Source organism: Chrysemys picta, chromosome 9, assembly GCF_011386835.1.
Source record: "Chrysemys picta bellii isolate R12L10 chromosome 9, ASM1138683v2, whole genome shotgun sequence".
Lineage (NCBI taxonomy): Eukaryota > Metazoa > Chordata > Testudines > Emydidae > Chrysemys > Chrysemys picta.
This window is the reverse complement of record NC_088799.1, coordinates 50,869,774-50,891,844: the sequence shown is the minus strand read 5'-3', so window position 1 is coordinate 50,891,844 and position 22,071 is coordinate 50,869,774. Positions and strand designations below refer to the sequence as shown.

The 22,071-nt window shown below is 52.9% G+C and overlaps 1 protein-coding gene across 1 annotated transcript; it reads left to right on the top strand.

Annotated features, from left to right (window-relative positions):
- Positions 1-2,545: 2,545 nt before the first annotated feature.
- On the top strand, positions 2,546-9,639 carry LRRC3 (leucine rich repeat containing 3). Its single transcript, XM_005303672.3, has 2 exons — positions 2,546-2,763; positions 5,689-9,639. Exon 2 carries the CDS (start codon positions 5,831-5,833, stop codon positions 6,611-6,613), a length of 783 nt encoding a protein of 260 aa, XP_005303729.2. The 5' UTR covers positions 2,546-2,763; positions 5,689-5,830; the 3' UTR covers positions 6,614-9,639.
- Positions 9,640-22,071: the final 12,432 nt, after the last annotated feature.

The window sequence follows — 22,071 nt, the reverse complement described above, 5'->3', positions numbered from 1 at the left end:
TTGTTTGAAACCAACAAGTCTGTTTCTAGCCCTGGCACTTGTAAAGAAAAACATCTGAACATGGATCGAGTATAAACCACTGCAGTGCTGTCTGCTTGAGTCTGCAGAGAGCCTGAAACAACGGCTCTGAGTTGTGAACTCTCCCACCCACTAGTCATCTAATTGGAGTGAGACCCTTACAACCCAGTGATGACACTTCCCCTGTCATTAACTACTTCATCACTGTATCTGGTGCAAGGTGAGGGGGTGCTGCTGCAGGGAAGGAACAGCAGACGGAGGAACAGAGAGGAAAAGGGGAGAGAACAGAGGCAGAAATAGTGCTGTAAACCTTACGAGCATATCTCCCACTGAATGTGACATGAAGGTACTGAACAACTAAGGGATAATAACTAGATGTTTAGTTGCTATGTAAATGCCACATTCCACCCTTGATCTTTAGGAGTTCTGCCGGTTGAGGGGAGTGTTTAGTCCTAAATTAATACGCTGACCCACAGAGCATAATTAACACTGGAATTAGCCCTCTGGCCATCCCAGGGCTAGCACATTGCCATGTCAAAGCTGTTAACATTCCCAAAAGTATCAGCAGCTCCCGGTGAAGTAATTGTATTCTCTGTATCTGCCCATAACCCAGCCACCCTGCAGCTCCTGAGACAGGGCCATGGCATTGGGACTGGGGCAGATACTATCACAGATGCTAAGCCCGTCCTGTCCCTACAGGGAAGCTGAATGGCTGGGGGTGTCCTCGGGGGCACATGAGTGCTGGGGGGGGGGTACAATCACACGGCTCACTGGGCACATCAGCAATGCAGTTATTAACCCCCCGAACGTGCCTGAAGAGATGGTACAATGCCACGGGGACAGCAGTTGGCTGGTCCCTGTGCTGGCCCCAACCACTCGGCAAGATTTCAGTGCCAGGAGCCTCCGAGCAGTTGTGACGGGGACCAGCGCAGCCCCGATGGGTTTGACTCTCCACATCCCCTCAGAGGGAGCCGATGGTGCAGTTTTAAACTGATGAGCGTGACAGGCTTCTCCCTCTGTGAAAGCCACGGAGCTGCTGGCAGGCCAGGGCCCCTGCTTGCAGGGGATGGTCTGGCTGTGCATCCCCGAGACCTGGCCTCCTCCACTGCATGCTCCTCCGGCAGGGCTCGTGCTGGGGGGCTGAGTTTGCCCCAAGTGAGCCTGGCCTCAGCAGGGAGAGCATAAGGGCTTTGGAACGTGCTGGGCTAGTGAGGCAGTGCGTGCAATGGCCAGCCGGGAGCCTGTCAGTACCAGGGCAGAGCCCATCCGCTTTGCCATGGCTCCTAAGCAACTGGGTGACAGCTCCAGGGCCGGCCCCGGTGTGGTCACAACCCTTCCTGGGCCACACTTCCCTTGGCGAAGGCAGCGCTGTTGGCACTGGTGCAAAGTGGCCAGCCTGGGCAGGAAGAGGCAGGGCAGAGGCAGCATGGATCACCCTGCTGTCGACAGAATGGTGTCCCTTGTGCAATCTACTGGGCTGTTGGGGCAGAGACGTCTCCCTGGCCTCTGCTCCCTGAGTGGCTGCTAGTGGGTCAGGGCTAATGGGAGGCCCAGAAAACAATGTGATTATCCAGTAGGGCAGCACCTTGAGGCTCCACCCAAGATCAGAGCCCCTGAGAGACAGCCCCTACCCCACAGAGCCTGGAGTTGGTTGCTTAGGAGCAGGGGAACGGGGAGACACCCTGTATGCAGCCACAGGATGGGGCAGTCACAGCACAGGTTTCCCCAGGGAAGCACTGCAGGCGAGCTGAGGGCTCAGTCTGCAGGGCACGTTTGGGGGGGGGGGGGTTGTGCTTGGGGTCAGATGCAGGAGTGAGCTAACCGCACCCAGCCAGCATGGTACTTGGGGAGCTCTCCTTTTGGGGGGGCCAAGAGGAGGTAGGGAAGGACGTTCCACCCACAGACAGTCCATGACTCATCCCCAGAAGTGATGGTGGGGCTGAGACTAGACCCCAGATCTCCTGAGTGCCAGCCAGGGTTGGCGCCACAACCCTGCCCCAACTCTCACTGTACATGGAGCGAGCGTTGCCCTTCTGTGTTGCTGCTGGATTCATTTCAGGGCCAGACTCACCTGCTCACCCCTCAGGACAGAACCCAACGCAGCCAGCCATTGCGACTCCAGCAGGAAGGGCTGGCCCACCCCTGGGACAAGGGGAGCCAGAGCCAACGCCAGTGGCTGGTAAGATCCAGTCTCTTGGGAGCAGTTTAAAACCCTCCTGTCAGCAGGAGACAACACTGCGCTGAAGGCAGAAATTTGAAGGGAATTTGAAAGCACTCGCAAGAGAGCTGCTACTCCACCTCTTCCCATCTATTACCAATTGCCTGGTAATCATGCCCAGAACCTACTGCGACATACGCACCTGCCAGCATGACACAGGGTCATCTGGGGAAGAGATTGAGGTTGTTTATGTGGTTGAGTTATTACTACGCTGTCCCTTTAAAAAATCCAAGGATGCGCAGCGAGGATGTCAGTGACAGGCAGATGCTGTCCAATGACAGCCCATCTGCATGATGTGTGGCTTGTGTGTATGCCGAGGCGAAGGAAAGCACCACAGAGATGGAGACATGAGGACTGAACAGACAGCAACAAGTGGTGGATGGGGTTTAAACCCCGCTAGCCCTGCTGGATCTCACCCAGACTCAGGCATACCGGGCTGGAGGGACAGCACTGGCTACACGTTTGGCAGCTGAAGGAGGAGAAGAACAAAACCTGAACGGCAGCCAAATGGTTTTACCTCAACTCAGGTAAGGTGCCTTTTCATTGCTGATTTAGCAAACAAGTAGTGCCGTTAGCAGGTCAGTTTCTAGTGATCTCCCACCCCACCGAACCATCAGGGTTGTAGTCAGGGAGAGGAAAGCGGGCTGTTAAGAAATATGCCCTCTCACTAGTTATTATCTAGGAAGTACCCTGCCCAGCCTAGGTGACTGAGCATATTGCAGATGGGTCGGACTGGACGCTGTGCCATGCCGCACTGGCATTCGCTGTAACGAAAGAACTCTCGCTCCAAACATTGCCAGGCAGCCGAGGAAGATGCAGACAGGCTGGTAGTAAAATTGTGCTTCCTAGTGAAATGAAGCTGGGCGCAATCATTGTTCTCTGTTGCTTGGCATGGCCACGACCCCTCTGGACAATCAAACTTTCAGCTCAGTGCCTAGCTTCAGTTTTTGAAAGCCAGTTTAATATGGATTTATCAGGCTAAATTCTGCACCGATCTTACACCTGTGCAACCCCATTCATAGAAATGGCTTCTGGATTGAATTGAAGGAGTTGGCTTTGACCTATAAAGCTAGAAGACCTTGATTCAGCATAATACTTTAACTTGAAGCATGTGCTTAATCCATCCCTATTTAGGAGAGTATTTAAGGACATACTTAAGTGCTTGGCTGAATTGGGGCCTAAATGCTTTGGGACCTGCTGAGTGGAGACCCTGCCTCTCTTGCCATGCCAGGATGACCAGATCTGGGGTCAACAGAGGAATTCCATGAGGGCCTTGCAGCACTGGAACAAGCTCCTCCACCAGTCTGCACACACAGCATTATGTGCGGGGGCTGCTGCAGAAAGTGTGAGGTTAGATCTAGGCTGGACACGGCAGGCTGGGGAGTTGCTGTGGTTGAGCTCTGCTGGATCTGGGCTGAAGCTGTTGTTTGTTCTTGTAATTTGTGTCAGGAGTGCCCATAGCCTGGGGTAGCTAATCCTTCTAATTACTGTATTAATCCAACTCACTCAAAGCCCCCTGCGCTGAGGCAGGACCAAGTAAACCTAGACCAGCCCTGGCAGATGTTTGTCCAACCTGTTCTTAGCAACCTCCAGTGACAGGGATTCCTGTTTGGAAGCCTGTTCCAGAGTTAACTACCCCGAGAGTTAGACAGCTTTTCCTAATCTCTAACCTAAAACTCACTTGCTGCAGTTAAACCCCTTACTTCTTGTTCTACCCTCAATGGACATGGAACCATTGATCACTGTCATAGGTGGCAGATGAGTCTTCTTTTGGGGTGGTCACACACAAGTGCCAGAAGCTCCCTAGAAGGGGGGGGGGGGTCTCCTGCGCCTGGACCGTGGCCCTGCCACTGAGGCCCCGTGCCCAGTCATTCTCTTCCCCCGAGGCCCTGCCCTCGCACTGGCTCTTACCCCCGCTACCCCGAGGCTCCGCCCACCCACTGCTCACTCCTCTCTGCCTCTTCCCACGAGACCCCCCACCGGCCCCTCACTCCTCTCTTATTCTTCCCCAAGACTCCCCTCACCCACTGCTTGCTCCTCTCCACCCCCTTCCCAGAAGGGTGGGCCTCCAAGGGGCCATGGGGCCATCACTTTTTTCTGCCTTAGGTGAGCGGAAGGTGGGGGGTCCTCAGGGAAGCGGGGACAGGAAGAGGGCGGGGCCTCAGGGGGAAAAGGCCAAGGGGGGTGGGGTGGGAAGAGGCAGAGTGAGAGCAGGGAATCAGGGGAAGAGACGGAGCAGAATGTGGGCAGGGCTCCCCAATTCTATGAGGTTTTGCTTCTGGTGCCCAAAGGTGGCAGCGGGCCAGTGCACCTCTGGAGGGGTGACCCGTGCCACATCTGCGGCATTTCTCCCCTCTGCATCGCTGGCCTTTTGGGGGGATGCTCAGCCTCCCCTGGCCTCTTATACATGCCATCCATGATCACCATCCTCTCTGTAACAGCCCTTCACAGATTTGAAGATGGTTCTCAGGTCCCCCCTCAGTCTCCTTTTCTCAAGACTAACCATGCCCAGGTTTTTTGCCTTTCCTCTCAGGGCAGGTTTTCTAAATCGTTTATCATTTTTGTTGCTCTCCTCAGGACACTCTCCAGTTTGTCCTCATCTTTCCTAATATTAGGCTTTATTTTGTTTTCAAATTAGTGTTAACTCCCATCCCCAACTCCCGTACTGATGAAATCATCATTTGTTTGGAGAACAGGCATGTAGATATATATATGTGCGTGTGTGTGTGTTAATTTCAGTGTTGCCATCTCTCTCAAGCCTAGGTGTTTTTTCTTAAAGCTCCAGCTCCTGGAGTCATGTTATCTCATCATAATCTCGGCTTTCATTTTTTTAAAGTAACTTTCTAATTGTCCTGGTTGCAAAGAAAAGCTTGAAATCGTGACCTCTAAAGGCTCACACACTAAAGGGCAAATGAAAACAACCCTGCTTTGATTATCTGTTACAATCTCATGATTTGTAAACCAATCTCACAAATTTGGATGGTTTGGGTCACGATTTTTTTTAATGCTTGAGGTTGGCAAGACTTTCCCAGCAACAGATTATAACATCCCTCATGCAATATCAGCTCTGTGTTGGGGCTCCGCCCATCCCATTCACTACTCAGCGGCAACACCCCTGCTCCTGTGCACCTGGTCCCCAGGGCCGGGAAGTCTCAACAGCAGTGCATGGAGTGGGGAATTACTTCCCTGTGTCAGTGTGTATCTGTGTCACACCCTGGCCCTCAATAACTGACCCTTTCATTTAAAAATCTGAAAAATGCAGAGAAATAACTTTCATCTGAATTGACCCTATCTGAGATGATGGTAGACAACCTTGTTAGGGGCTGGTGCACAGAATTAGCAGATTAACCCAGCGCTTGCTTTGCTAATGTAGATCACACACCGAGAGATCTAAGTGTTTCATAGTGTCAAGAAAAATAATGTCAATTTCCCTTCCCTCTTTTTGCTGTCAGAAACAAAAGAGCGCACTTTGAAAGACAAGAAAAGAGAGTACGTGACTTGCCTCCAGCTAGTCCCTTTGCACACCTGGAGAGATTAGCTGGCAAAGACTAACATTTCCCCAGCAGCCATGCAGAAGTGTGCCCCGTTGAGACGATGATCAGAATGTTCCTGGCACACCCGACAACCTCACTGGCACAGCTGTCCTCCACCCGCGTTTTTTTCTGCCTCCTCCTGTGCATCCCTCCTGTGTGGACCTCCTGCCCCCAGCCCTGCCAGTGCACAGACCACTCAGGAGCCAGGGTTGTGCTGTGCAGCTCAAAGCATTTGGATGAAATCCCGAAGGACATTCCCCAAGATGCTGTGTTTGTGAAACTCGATGCAAATAAAATCACCCAGATCCCCAACAACGCATTCAAACACCTGAACCACTTGGAAGAGCTGGACCTCTCCAGAAACGCCATTGAGAAGATAGACATGGCAGCTTTCAGAGGGGTGGCAGACGGGCTGCGGACACTGGATCTTTCCAATAACCTTATTCAGAGTATTCCCAAGGAAGCCTTAGTCAAACTGAATGCTAAGATCCGCCTGTCCAATAACCCGTGGCACTGCGAGTGCGCGTTGCAGGAGGTGCTCTCGGAAGTGAATTTAGATCCCGAGTCGGTGAACGAGATCACCTGCCAAACCTCTGTGCGCGAAGAATATGTCGGGAAACCTTTGATCCAGGTCCTGGACTCTGGCGTCAATTTCTGTAACATCCATCAAAAGACCACAGATATCGCCATGTTCATCACCATGTTTGGCTGGTTCACCATGGTCATCACCTATGTGGTGTATTACGTTCGACACAACCAGGAAGATGCCAGGAAGCACCTGGAGTACCTTAAATCACTGCCTAGCACCCAGGTCCCCAAAGAGACCATCAGCACGGTCCTGTAATGCCAAGCACCGAGCACCGTGTCAAGAAATGCCTCGGGGGAAGCAATCTGCTTCTGACCTGCTTGCACAAGCTTTTCTATGAGATTTTTATGTGACATTTGATAGAAACATGAAAATGTATTTTGTTATTAACTGAACCGTGGCCACAAGCTTGTAGGGGAACAGCAGTACCCCTGTTTACGTCACATCCCTTGCCGTGACGGGTTACTCATTGCTAACTAGGACACAACAGGATATGTCCTGGCCGCTGCAGAAGGTTAGAGAGCAGAACCCCCTAGTCCTGCCTGCCTCTGTCATTTCAGAGGGTGGTGTTCCGGAGAGTAGAATGTGCAGCCAGAGATCAAAGGTCTCCAGCGTCTGGAGGGAGTGTGGGGATCCTAAGTTGTGCCGCTGAGCAGTCAGTGTCTGCTCAGCACCATCAGCATGAGACCAGCACAGAGGCCTGTGCCTGCAACTGACACAGCCGTGTGGCCTTGGAGCCTAAGACACCAATAACTGCCTCGGGCTGCATTTCCCCTGCCCCACCGCAAGTTCCCTGCTAGAGGGAGCCCTCCGCACTGATAGAGGGGTCAGCCACATTGCAGCACCAGCCCCTCCTTGCCCCATACAGGCGAGAACGGCTTGGGGGGGGGCAGGTCGGGATCTGCCTGCTCCTGCTATGTACTGGTTGGGCTCTGCACACGAGCATGTTGAGGTCTATAGAGGAGCCTGGCAGCTCTGTGTGGAAGGCCCTGATCTGGGTCCCTGTGCTGGGAGCATCCATGGTCAGGTAGCTAGATGGGCGCACAAGCCAAACCAGTGCATGTTGGTTCCTTCAGCCAGGGAGAACACCCCAGAAGTGGGAGATCAGTGGGTCACCCTCAGTTTCTGTCATGCCACAGAGACACATACTCAGCCCTGGGCCTTCCTACCTGGGTCGCCGTTCAAAGGGGTCGACTCACCCCCACCTGTCCCCTTCTGGTCCTGGGCAAGCTTCCCTGATGAGAGGAGAAAAACGAGCTGTTTGCCCAAGCCCTCCCCAGTACCACCCACCCCAGTCGTGAGTCAGACCCCACCAATCATGAGATTAGCCCCAAAATCAGGAGGGTTTTGGTTTAAGGAGTGCAAGGATGGGTTTAGGCTAGTTTTGGATTTTTGAAAAAAAAAATTGTGTGACAATCAGTGCTGCCAGCTCTTCCCTGTGTGTGTGTGTGTGTCTGCATATGTGTGTGTGTGTGTGTGATAGTTACAGTGCTGCCGCTCTCCCGTGTGTATCTCTGTGTGTGTGCGTGTATGTGTCTGCATGTGTGTGTATCTGTGTGTATTTGTGCGTGATAGTCACAGTGCTGCCAGCTCTCCCATGTGTGTTTGTGTATCTCTGTGTGTGGGCGTGCGTGTATGTGTGTGTGTGTCTGCGTGTGTGTGTATCTGTGTGCGTGATAGATACAGTGCTGCCAGCTCTCCCCAGTGTGTGTGTGTATGTGTGTTTGCGCGCGCGCACGCGCAGGGGAAGGCAGCCCCTTCCCCAGCCCAAGACTCCTCCGGCTCCTAAGGGGAGGGGGGCAGAGCCCTGCCTGCCTCCTGCAGCAGCTCTCAGCACTGCTCCCCACCTCCTGCCCAAGCCTCTCAGGGCCCCGGGGTGGCTGCAGCCAGGGGATGCTACTAGGAAAGGGGCCAGACCCAATGCAGCGGCACAGCGACACCTGCACTCCCTGGGGAGCTGCTGAGTCTGAGGGCGGGGCCTGTAAAGGAGAAAGTCCCGCCCCAATGGGCAATGGGAGGAGCTCCATGAGCAGAGCCTTGTGAGAGTCCTTCTCCCAGCGCCCCCTCTTGGGGCATTGGTCACGGAAGGGGATGAGCCAGCACTGCTGGGCGATAGCTAGGTACTGGCTGGGCGGTTAGCTAATTACTGACCGTCTGTCTGCGGGGATAGCAAGTCATTGACCAGCTGTCTGTCTGGACAGTTTAGCTACCCGGTAGTTACTGTCTGTCTGTCTGGGGTGGGGGGGGGACCTAGTTACTGTCTGTCTGGGGGGGTTAGCTAGTTTCTATCTGGGAGTATTAGCTAGTTTCTGTCTGTCTCGGGGGGAGGGGGGTTAGCTAGTTACTGTCTGTCTGGGGGGTGGGCAGGGCTGGCTCCAGGCACCAGCTTCTCAAGCAGGTGCTTGGGGCGGCCGCTCCGGAGAGGGGCGGCACGTCCAGGTATTCGGTGGTAATTCGGCGGACGGTCCCTCACTCCGCCTGGGAGCAAAGGACCTCCCACCGAATTGCCGCTGCAGATCGCGATCACGGCTTTTTTTGTTTGTTTGTTTTGTTTTGGCTGCTTGGGGCGGCCAAAACCCTGGAGCCGGCCCTGGGGGTGGGTTAGCTAGTTACTGTCTGTCTGGGGGGCGGGTTAGCTAGTTACTGTCTGCCTGTCTGTCTGGGGGGTGGGTTAGCTAGTTACTGTCTGTACAGGCTTTCTGGATGTAAAGTACAATAGGGGACCTGTGGTGGTGTTGTTTGGTTTCACTCTGGGTGTGCAAGTTCCTGTTTCCACACTTGCAGTTTTCTTCTCCCCCCAGCAGTGCTGTGCATGGGGAGCCAGTGCAGGAAGCCGGCTCATCCCCTCCTGTGGACACTGTCCCAGGAGAGGCTCTGGGAGAAGGACTCTCCCCAAGGCAGCTGTGGATAATGAGAGATGGTTGGGCTACAAAGGGAATAGCCGGCCCTCACCCCTGCCTATAGCTTTATTAGATTCTCGGTCACATCCCCAATGAACTAACGATGGAACGAACTAACAATGAGTGTGCGTGCTGCAGAAATAGGGGGCGACCCTGATTCCCTTCCATTGCCTCTGTTGAGGGAAAGATGGCTGTTCTGATGGTGTTCACGCTCCACTACAGCGACGGATGGCTTTGGTTAGCGAGCAGACCATGCGGAAAAGGGGCCATTCTCTTACATTCCCACCCAAGTGCCTCCTCTGCTCCGCGTACAGCACCTCAGGCAGGCACCAAAATGCTGTTGCTTTTCTAACCTTCCCTTTCTCAATAAAGTCATACTGAATTGCCGAGCTGCTCGGGTCTCATCGTGTCACATCATGTGTAGGAACGAGGATGGGCTTTGTGGGACCTGGAAGGGACAGGGGCACAATGGCCCAGGGTACGGTAAAGCAAAAAAGCCTGAAGTTTGCTGTGCAGTGTCTTTTAAAGTGTTTCAGACACTGAGCTGTAGTTGGCTCAATGGAGCAGAGCTGAAAGAGTGCATTTCTTCAATCTAAGACACATGCTCAGCCTGGAACCGATCCCTGGGAAAGGCAACCATGAAGTATTCACGAAGGAGTTTTTGCTGTAGAATGGTGTGCATTTGTAACCTTAGCAATGGCTGCTTGTAGCAATATTTAGCACCAGGTTAGCATGCACAGGCAGTCAGGCAGCTGGCATTCAGGTGCTGTGGTTTCAAATATAAATGACGATGGTGTTTGTTAGATTTTATGAAGCCATGAGGAGAGAAAGTCTCTTGTCTCAACAAGGGTGACCTGGAAAGGCGTGTAAAGAAAGAGTTGGCCTTGCCAGCCAATACACGCGGTTGAGCGAGAGGAAAGAAGAGCTGGTGACGCAAGAGGAAGGAATAAAAGCAAGAGGGAGCAAGAACAAGACAAAGGTTTGAAAGAATGCAAACCCAAGGAAAGGAACTGTGAAGAAAAATGGAAGGCCTTTAATAATGGGGACTAGCTGCGCAAAGCATTAGAATTTCACTAGTTTGTACGCACACCCAAGACCCCCTTGCTTATTTGTAAATATTATTACTGCAGGAGACTCTAGTGGCCTCTGCCTGGGTCAGGGCCCCATTGTGCCAGGCACTGTACAAACACATAGAAGAGACACTTCCAGCTTCAATTAGCTTACTGTCTAAATGAGCAAAGAAACACACACAGCTAATGACTGCTGCTGCCTCACACCGTAGGCTTCATTCATTCCCCGGTGGGCGTTTAGTTGTGCTGAGAACACTTCCGGGCCTCCGTTGTGTGTGAATAGCACTACCAGAACAAACTAGCACCAAAGCAGCAGCAGCTGAACAGAGCAGCATGCTGGTCAGGCTTTATTTTGCTACAGTGATTAAGGCTTTGTAATCTCAGATCTCCTTATGGGGCTGATCCAAAACTCATTGGAGTCTTTCCATTCACCTCAATGGGCTTTAGATCTGGAGCTAAAAATCAGCCTGCTATTAAATGTTCTGTGCCAAGCAGCTGGGTGTCTACTGATTATGGGGCAGGCGGGTTACTGAAGCATGAAAAAAGAAGGTTCTGTGGAAGTGAACATAAGAACATAAGAAAGGCCGTACCGGGTCAGACCAAAGGTCCATCTAGCCCAGTATCCTGTCTACCGACAGTGGCCAATGCCAGGTGCCCCAGAGGGAGAGAACCTAACAGGTAATGATCAAGTGATCTCTCTCCTGCCATCCATCTCCACCCTCTGACAGACAGAGGCTAGGGACATCATTCCTTACCCATCCTGGCTAATAGCCATTAATGGCCTTAACCTCCATGAATTTATCCAGTTCTCTTTTAAATGCTGTTATAATCCTAGTCTTCACAACCTCCTCAGGCAAGGAGTTCCACAAGTTGACTGTGCATTGTGTGAAGAAGAGCTTCCTTTTATTTGTTTTAAACCTGCTGCCTATTAATTTCATTTGGTGGCCCCTAGTTCTTGTATTATGGGAATAAGTAAATCACTTTTCCTTATCTACTTTCTCCACATCACTCATGATTTTATATACCTCTATCCTATCCCCCTTAGTCTCCTCTTTTCCAAGCTGAAAAGTCCTAGCCTCTTTAATCTCTCCTCATATGGGACCCCCTCCAAACCCCTAATCATTTTAGTTGCCCTTCTCTGAACCTTTTCTAGTGCCAGTATATCTTTTTTGAGATAAGGAGACCACATCTGTACGCAGTATTCAAGATGTGGGTGTACCATCGATTTATATAAGGGCAATAATATATTTTCCATCTTATTCTCTATCCCCTTTTTAATGATTCCTAACATCCTGTTTGCTTTTTTGACTGCCTCTGCACACTGTGTGGACATCTTCAGAGAACTATCCACGATGACTCCAAGATCTTTTTCCTGATTTGTTGTAGCTAAATTAGCCCCCATCATATTGTAGGTATAGTTGGGGTTATTTTTTCCAATGTGCATTACTTTACATTTATCCACATTAAATTTCATTTGCCATTTTGTTGCCCAATCACTTAGTTTTGTGAGATCTTTTTGAAGTTCTTCACAGTCTGTTTTTGTCTTAACTATCTTGAGCAGTTTAGTATCATCTGCAAACTTTGCCACCTCACTTTATACCCCTTTCTCCAGATCATTTATGAATAAGTTGAATAGGATTGGTCCAAGGACTGACCCTTGGGGAACACCACTTGTTACCCCTCTCTATTCTGAGAATTTACCATCAATTCCTACCCTTTGTTCCCTGTCTTTTAACCAGTTCTCAATCCATGAAAGGACCTTCCCTTTTATCCCATGACAACTTAATTTACATAAGAGCCTTTGGTGAGGGACCTTGTCAAAGGCTTTCTGGAAATCTAAATACACTATGTCCACGGGATCCCCCTTGTCCACATGTTTGTTGACCCCTTCAAAGAACTCACGATTTCCCTTTAGAGAAACCATGTTGACTTTTGCCCAACAATTTATGTTCTTCTATGTGTCTGACGATTTTATTCTTTACTATTGTTTCGACTAATTTGCCCGGTACAGATGTTAGACTTACCGGTCTGTAATTGCCGGGATCACTTCTAGAGCCCTTTCTAAATATTGGCGTTACATTAGCTATCTTCCAGTCATTGGGTACAGAAGCCGATTTAAAGGACAGGTTACAAACCCTAGTTAATAGTGCCGCAATTTCACATTTGAGTTCTTTCAGACCTCTTGGGTGAATGCCATCTGGTCCCGGTGACTTGTTAATGTTAAGTTTATCAATTAATTCCAAAACCTCCTCTCGTGACACTTCAATCTGTGACAGTTCCTCAGATTTGTCACCTACAAAAGCCGGCTCAGGTTTGGGAATCTCCCTAACATCCTCAGCCGTGAAAACTGAAGCAAAGAATTTGTTTAGTTTCTCCGCAATGACTTTATCGTCTTTAAGCGCTTCTTTTCTATCTCTATCATTGAGGGGCCCCACTGGTTGTTTAGCAGGCTTCCTGCTTCTGATGTACTTAAAAAACATTTTATTACCTTTGGAGTTTTTGGCTAGCCGTTCTTCAAACTCCTCTTTGGCTTTTCTTATTACATTTTTACACTTAATTTGGCAGTGTTTATGCTCCTTTCTATTTACCTCGCTAGGATTTGACTTCCACTTTTTAAAGGAAATCCTTTTATCTCTCACTGCTTCTTTTACATGGTTGTTAAGCCATGGTGGCTCTTTTTTAGTTTTTTTACCATGTTTCTTAATTTGGGGTATGCATTGAAGTTGGGGCTCTATTATGGTGTCTTTAAAAAGCGCCCATGCAGCTTGCAGGGATTTCACTTTAGTCACTGTACCTTTTAATTTCTGTTTAACTAACCCCCTCATTCTTGCATAGTTCCTCTTTTTGAAATTAAATGCCACAGTGTTGGGCTGTGTAAGCAGTGCTGCCAATTATTAAGGTTGCCTGATACTTCCCGTTACAAGACCCTGTTTTCACTTCTTTATAACTTTGCCAAACTTCAGCTATTAGGCGTGAAATCGTCCTTGCCAAGGCTGCTGTGTGTCTGCCTCAGGCTGAATTTCTTTGGAAAATTTCAGCCAAAACAGTTCAGCCATTCCCAAGAACGAGCTTTGAGAAAAATGTGTTGTTTTGCCCATATTAAAAGCAATCTGGTGGTGAGCTTTTCTTGGAACCGCTCTAGCATTTCAAAGTGCTGAGCACACACTGTGTGCACCAGCCTCACAGAGTGACTGAGCATGCTTCAGCCCACGGCTACAGGGCCGATAGGCCTTTTTCTGTAATTGCTGCTTCCAGCTGCGGTAGGATGGGGCCGGGCATAGGAACTGAGGGCAGGGAGTCTCTCAATGAACCCTCCTGATGGCCCCCAGGCAATGTGGAGGAAGCCATCTGATTCAAATGCAGAAAGGACAAAAGCCAGATCAGGGGGAGAAAAGTAGCTTGGGACAAGAAGTCTGGTGAGACTGAAACTGGAGGGGGAGAGAGAAACTGGGACTGGCTGCACAAGGAGACTGGGAGTTTGAATATTAACACCCAGTCACAGCTGCTTTCCTTACTCTTACTGTATAGTAGGTATAAAGGGGTCAGGGCTTTGAATACGGGGTCACCAAGAGGAGACATCTGAGACATACAGAGCTAGGGGCTAGTGCACTGGGCGCAGGGCCGGCTCCAGGGTTTTTGCCGCCCCAAGCGGCGCAAAAGAAAAAAAAAAAAAGCCGCGATCGCGATCTGCGGCGGCAATTCGGCGGAAGGTCCTTCGCTCCGAGCGGGAGTGAGGGACCGTCCACCGAATTGCCGCCGAATAGCTGGACGTGCCGCCCCTCTCCGGAGTGGCCGCCCCAAGCACCTTCTTGGCCTGCTGCTGGCCCAGCCGGTTCTGGGCATTGCTTTATAGCTCTGGACACATTCCCTTTCCTCTCCCCGATCCCAGCAAGCCGTGGCTCAGTGCAGCCCCCTCAGCTGGGAATACACAAGGCAGGCCAACCACCAACCCCTCCCGCTCTCCTCACATGTCAGCAAGCCACTGACCCCACAATCGGACTATTTCTCTGGCAGCTCGGTGTTGCTAGGCAATGCTTTAGCCCCTCCTTCTTCTTCTGGTTTGGGCCAGTGATCATCTTGACTAGCCTCTTACGCTGTCTAGCTGCGTAGGTCCTTCTATGGCTCCTCTCCGAAGTGTGTGAGCGTCTCATACACATTGAGGGATTCATCAGCACAAACCTCCTTCTCATTTCACTGCAAGATTCAAAGGCTCATCGAGAGGATAGCAGCATCCTGCCTTCAGAAGGCCATTAACCCAGGATATATGGGGGCACGGCCCTCTGGGGGGAATTTTCAAGACAGCAAGGTCAGGGGAGAAGGAGCAGAATATGTTAGACTAATAGCAGCAAGACAGCACAAGTACTGAGCAGGACACAAATATAGTTGATTAATCAGTTTAACAACTGTAGTTCCAGTACATTACAGCTTCTGCATTCTTCTATCTATCCGTCCATCCAAGATTTTAGTGCCCAGCTTACGATGGGGCATAATCAATACATCCTGGATCAGGCACATTTTTCTCTGCATGTCAAACCATATTTCCATATCTCACAGCACAGGCCGTTACCCAGCAGTTGTCTATTTTCCTTATCGTGCCTTTCCATCTACTTGGGGCCGATTTAGGGCTGTTGTTCTTGGCTCATAGTAATGGAGAGAAAATCAGATTGTCTGTTTCCACCAAGAGGAGGAAATTAAATGGAGGAATCAGTGAACTCCTGCAGCTGAACCCATTTTACACACCATCTACGGCTTTGCTAAGGGAATTTGTTCTCCGACAAATTGCAAACTCTGTCCCCGTCACAAAGCGTCAAGAGCTGCAGCCCTGTACTAAACGGAGGCTCAGATACATTGTTTCTGCAAGTGAGGTGGAAATGGTTTGTATTCTAACAGAGAGGGAACTGGTGTTTTCATGGATTTCCAAAATGTCCCCCGCCCACACAGTTATCACTGCGGCAGTGCCTTCCCGGGGGCTGGGAGTTTTGTAATACTCCAGCTTCATACAGAAATTGTATGAAATAGGCTTGCTGGAGGAGTTGTTTTTCCTTACAGCAGTGCTTAGGTTCATTACATTTTTCATTACATCAGTGCCTTGGCTAAGATCCAGTTCCCATTGTGCTAGGGGCTGCACAGACACCTAGTGAGAGATGGTCCCTGCAGAGAGGCAGGACATGGTTTGCCCAAGGTCCACAAAGCAGATCAGCAGCAGCGCCTGTAGAGTACCCCGGTGCCCTGACTGCCAGGTCAGTGCTGTATGCGCAAGGGTCTAGACCATGCTGTGTGTGCCAAGTATGTACATAACCCTCAGTCCAGCAGAGATCTCCGGGTGTGTGAGTAGTCCCAGTTTGGGAAAGGAAGAACCAGTTCCCCCATGGGGGAAGAGATGGTGTCCTATGTGGGCGTGGTGATGGGGACACTAAGGTGTTTTGCCAAGCAGGGTTCAGTGAGAGCCCTCTCACAGATCACCCAGCAGCTGCAGGAAATATGGCACTGGATGGTGACAAAGCGTGGTCAGCTTCCCTAGGCTTCCCTCAGACTCTGCTTGGGAGAGATAGACCAGGGTGCTAGGAAGGGGGGATGGAGCCATTTGGGGGTCATTCCCTGGGGTGCGCTGCGCTGAGAACTGTTCCACTGGAGAGTTGCCAATTCTGAGCAATGAGCTAAGCCTGGCCCTGCAGTTGAGACAGCGAGAGTGGAGCAGCTATCCCTGGGCTCCCACCCACTACAGAGGTGCCAGGAACCCTCATGTCACCACAGCATCCGACTCAAGTGTGAAACTGGCAGAACTGTGCAATGACCCCCCCCTGCATGCATCCCATGTTCGGAAGGACCATGGGACCTCCAGGTTTAAGCCTAGACTGCCTGAGCCAAAGGTCAATTAGTTTACTCAGAAACCTCTCTATACAGCCCCACCCCTAGAGTGGGCCAGAAATTCATGCCATGTTATACACTCAAGGCAGCTTGTCCTGAGCATCGGAGACCCACTGCAGTTCAACTCCCTGTCCAGGCCACTACTCACAAGGACAGCCCTGGGGGGCCACCTGCAGGGATTGAACCTGGGGCCTCAGCATCTGAACCCACCACTGCTCAAGGGGGTGCCTCTGAAACAGGGTTCTCACAGGTCCTGTACCACCCTGTACCAGCTCTCCCTGGTGGATGCTCACCAGACTGCTGTACCCAGACCTACCCGCTGATCCCACATGCTCTGGCTTGCAAGGTCTGGGCAGACCAAGAGCCTTGCTTATTTCCTCCATATTGAGGACCCCCCCCCCGTGCAGCTTGTAACTCATGCACCTCTCACCCTCTGGGCAACCGTGAGCCCTGGCAGCCACAAGCCCTGAGAAATAAAACGGAACAAGTGCTGCTGATGCATCTAACAAAAATTGTGAGCAAGAGATTCCACCACTTTCCAGCTCACGTGTATGAAGTGGACACTCATACACTTTGGACACTCAACTAAATAGCAGTCCGGTTGCCCTACCTCCTGGGGCCGTAGCCTGCACTCAGGGCCCTATTGCACGAGGTGCTGTATAAACCCGGAGGACAGTCTCTGCTCCAGAGAGCTGCCGATCAACCTAAGCAAGAGAGCCAAAGGATGGATGGATTGTTACCCCCCATTGTACGGCTGGGGAACTGATGCCAAAGGGATAGGTGAGTAGCCCCAGGCCCCACGGGCAGACTGTGGCAGCCTTGCCAAAGAGATAATGGCAGGGCTTGGGCACCAATTGGGCTGGCAGGAACTGGGTGGGGCGAGGGCATGGCAGGACAGTGCTGTGTCACCCTGTGCCACTATAGCTTTTCTTTCTTCTTCGGCAACAGGGAAACCCCCACATGGCCTGAAGATTGTTCCCACATTAAAACCAGTCACATTTCCAAGGCCGAGTGATAGGCGATGAGAGAAGGGAGTGTTCCGCCTGCTCCCAGCCCCTGGTCCCAACTGGAAACAGCCCACTGCCCAGTCCAGCAGGAACCACACAGCTCTGCGGTGGTCTGCTGTGCTCAGCTCCCCGCCCCAGGCCGCTCCTTGGCACTGCGTCACCATGGCCCAGAGCTCAGAGGTATCCATGGAAGTTAGGTGCCAAAAGGCCTTTGAGTCCCTGACGGTGCAGTGCTCTGCAGCACGCCCAAGCATGGTTCCCAGGGACCCAGGAGAGTCATTCCAGCAGGTTCCCCTCCTTCCTGTCACTGCTATACTGCCACACAGACTCCTATGGCTCTGCAGCCTCCAGACTCCTCTCCTGCTTGCTCCTTCGCTATCCACTATGGGACGCTCCAGTGACCAGCCAGGGGCCCTTCACAGGGCCATGACTGGCCAGCGTTGAGGCAGCTTCTCAGGCTGGCCTTTGCGGGTTAGATTCTCCTCCAGGGATGTGTGCATGAGAAAACAGCTCAGCCACTGCTGATGGGGCTGTCCTGGGCTCCTGACCGCCTTTGGAGGCTGAGTCCTTCCAGCAGCCGTGTGGTTTGGAGCACCCTAGATGCAATCATAGCCACATGCCTACACACCGCCCTTCCATGTGCAGGGACAGACCGAGCTGTTGGCGTTTAGTGTAGCTGGAGCTCTGCTGCACTCCGACAGCTGTCCACACCTAGGGTCTGGGCCCCTTCAGCCCACCTAGCTGGCTGGGGTCCACTAGCACCACTTGGGCTCCTGGATGCACACCCGCGCTGTGTGGCACTGAAAGAGTTACACCGGTTTGTAATGCCCATGGTGCTCCACAGCCGCTCAGTCTCCTTCATTCCAGCAGCCGTCCCCAGGGGCTGTGTAAGAAGCTTGCATTGAGGCAGTCGACACCAGCGGCCACTGGGGCATGTGCCTAGAGCCGCCGGGCTGTGATACTCACACAGGCTCTGTCACAGAGAAAAGGGTGCCTGGGATGCGGCCAAACCTGTCTCCTCATTAGTAGAGCAGCTGCTTTAGAGATGCACGCTGGAGCCAGGGGCTCCAGGCTGCTCACTAGTCCGCTCCAAACACACCAAGTTTCTGCTCAGACCAGTGGGTGGCCAAGGACTGGCTGCCAGGAACTTCACCACACTAGGTCCTGGCAGCCAGTCCTTGGCCACCCACTGGTCATTGTTAGCACGGCTTGTTCCCTCTCAGGAGCGAGGACTGTGATGAGTGCCCCAGGCACCATTCTATGCCATTCACACTTGGGTGGAATGTTGCTGGGCCGCTCCTCAGCTGGCATAGGCTGGCACAGCCCCAATGGAGGTGTAGCCCAATAACTGTCCTCTTGGCTGCGGGCTGGAGGCAGCCTCACACATGCTCTGTTAGCAGAGGCATCCATCTGCCAGCTGAGCGAACCACGTAGGCAGCCTGCCTCTTAATGCAACTCTTTTACCAGTGCCCATGCAGCTCCCACAGCTCATCTCTGGCATCTCGTATGCAAAGTCCCTGAAATTTCTGCTCGTCTCTCACCCTAGCTGGGGTCACTTGTCTTCTGAGAGCTTGATCATACATGGGCCCAGCATGTTCCCTGCGCCTGCATTGCCACCTTCTGGGGACAATATGGCATATGCCCAGTTAATGCCTGGGCGTGAGCATGTGGCAGCTCATTGGAGGGTACCCTGAACTGCACACTACCATATTGAGCTCCATATGACCATACCATACAACCCCTCGGCCAAGCAAAAAAGAGGAAAAAAGAAAACCTCAGCCAGCCAATTATCAGCAGAGCTCAAAAAACCGGCCAATCAGAGAGAGCAGAGAAAAAAAGTGGACCAGCTGAGAGCCCCCTGCAAGTTGTGCTTGCTCTGGGTGCCTGCCCTTGCTTGCCCACCCCTGGCTAGGGTCCTGCACACCGGGGGCTTTGCTGGAGAGGTCCACAGTGAGAGTGTGTCTGGCTAAGCTGGTTTGGCACATGTGGAACCCAGCCCCTCATTCCAGAGCGCTCTCAGCTCCGCTCCTCCCCAGCACGGAGGAGGGTTTGCCCACCTGGCCACTGGCTAGTACTTAATAGCATCATCCCATCGCACTCACAGGGCAGAACATGCCAGAGCCAGGCACATAAGACTTGCAAATCAGCTCAGGCTGAGGGCCCCTTAGGCCAGTGTCCCATCTGTGCTGGTGGTCAGCGCCGGCTGCGTACGAGAAAGGCACAAGAACCACTTTAACAGGCAACTGGGGACTAACCTGAGCAGTGAGCAAGCGTCTTGCTGAACTCAGGCAGGGCGAGGCTGGTTTCTCACCTGGTACCAGGCCTGGATTAATCAATGGGCACTCACTGCCCGTGCTCAGGGCTCCCATCTAATGTCCCCGGACTGCTGGGGAAAAACAGTAACCCAAGTGGTGCTGTGACCCCAGGGCGCCACTCACTCCGATTTGGCCCAGCAGCCTATGAGTGGTGCGGGACTCTGTGGTTGCAGGGCTATGGGAGTGCAGGATGGGCCATGGGCTAGTAGAGGGGGGCCAGGCAGGGGCAGCCCCAGTCTGGGACTGGAGCAGAGAGCTGAGGCGGTGGTGAGTGGCCAGAAGTGGTGGTGGGGGGTGTGAATGGGGGATATTGGGAGGCTGTAGTGTGAGGGGTTGGAGGCGTGATGGGATGGGGGCTGTTGGGGGGCTGTGGAGTGGGGGGTTGTGGTGTGAGGGGGTGGTGGAGTGGTGGGGGTGATTGGGGGATATTGGGGGGCTGTAGTGTGAGGGTTTGGAGGTGTGATGGGATGGGGGATGTTGGGGGGCTGTGGAGTGGTGGAGTTGGAGGTGTGGTGGTGAGTGGGGGACATTGGGAGGCTGTGGAGTGGGGGGTTGGAGGTGTGATGGGATGGGGGATGTTGGGGGGCTGTGGAGTTGGGGTTGTGGTGTGAGGGGTGATGGAGGGGTGGGGGTGAGTGGGGACATTGGGAGGGCTGTGGAGGGGGTAGGGGATGGTGGAGTAAGTGGGAAATGTTGGGGGCCTGTGGAGTGGGGGTTTGGAGGTGTGAGGGGGTGGTGGAGTGGTGGGGGTGAGTGGGGGATGTCGGGGGGCTGTGGAGTGGGGGGGATTGGGGTGTGAGAAGGGTGCCGGGGTGAGTTCTGGAGGCTGTGGGGAGAATTGGGATGTTGGGGGCAGATGGAGCCTTGTGGGGGTAATGGAAGAGGTTGGGTTGGTTGTTGGGGGCTGGGGACTGGGGTTGCAGAGTTGGGTTGCTGGGTTGGGTTGGGTGGCTGTCAGAGTAAATGGAGCTGACGGAGATTGTTGGGGTATATGGGCTGGGAGGGCATGCAGGAGTGCAAGAGAGGGGTGGCTGGGCCAAACCTGAGTGGTGCTGTGCCCTGGTGCTCGCCCCCTCCTCCCCAACCATAACCACTAACCCTCCAAAGGCTCACACCGGCTGATAGGGGCTGGCACGGGCATCCCAATGACATTCTGCCTAGACATTCCCTGTGGGGACCCCAATTTTCATAGCACACAGGGCCCCGCATTTCTTTACCTTGGGCCTGCCTGCAGCAGGAGGGGTTCTCGCTCTTATCCATTCAGCCCTAGCAACGTAGCTGTGCCGGCTCTCAGTCTACGTGGACACAGCCCCCCTGCATGCTACGCTCTAGCCAAAGTACCCCCAGGCGGCACTGAGACGGCAGGAACAGCTGGTGGCAGCTACCTGCCAAAGCAGTCGGGGGAGAGGCAGTCTGGCCTAGTGCTGAGGGCACAGGGCTGGAGCCTGAAGGGCTGCGTTCTAGTCCCAGCTGTGCCGATCCCCTGGAGCAGATCACCCACCTGTCCATCCCTCTGCACCTGCCGCCCCGGGGCCAGCTCGACCCTGAAGCTGGAGAGCGTTCATGGGGGGCAGCTGCAGTTCAGGGGGTGGCTTGAGGTTCTGGATCCCACGTCATCCCATATAGATTCTGGACAAGGACACGACCAGAAGGCTCCTATGGAGGGGGCCCAGGACTCTCCCTCCCCTGCCCTGGTCCAGCTCTCGTCCCACACTCTCTCCCAGCCCCTTCCCTCACTGGCACTCTCCCCCTGTCCCCAGAGCCAAAATCACTCCCCTCCTGCTGCCCCACACCCAGCTCTGAGCTCCCCCCTGCACCGAGCCCTGTGCCACGCTCAGACCTGAGCGCAAGGGAGGCAGTCAGCCTGAAGAGCACCACCCCCAACAGCAGCCAGGCAGTTCTGGGAGCCCCCAACCCAGCCACCTTCTGCACCTCTGCTTCCCCGGGAAGCACCAAAAGCTGGACCCACCCCTCCCAGGGGCTGGGGGGTCCTGGTGCCCCCTGCCCCACTTCTCCTCAGGGTCTGGGAGTGGCCACAGGTGCCAGGACTGCAAAGAGGGGTAGGGGAAGCAGGCATGAGGGGGGTTGCAACGCCACTCAATTTTGGCCTAGCTGCCCCGAGTGGCTGGCCAAATTTCCAGCTCCTGTCAGGGGTCAGTGTGGGGGGGGAGCCCTCTACCCCCTCCCCTTTGTTACATCCCTGCCTCTATAACAATTTAGCTAGTGCATGTTCTGGGCAACTCATCTTCAGGACCCAGCATCTAATTGCAATAGACTTCTAAAACCTGGAGTCAGACAAATTGCTAGTTGCAGCCGCAGCCGCTTGTCATAGTCGTAGTTTACATGTAGCAATGAAATAGCCCCATGCGGCACTACGACCCAGGAGGTGGGAAAATAACCAATGGAAAACCAAGGGAAAACATGTCTGAGCTTTTTTTTTTTAACTGTCTGAGCAAGGCAAAAGCGTCAGGCTTTTATGGTGAGCTGAACCCAAACCATTCCCTTGGATTCGATTTGCGTCTGCTAATTGAATCGTCTCGTCCCCGTGGCAGGACT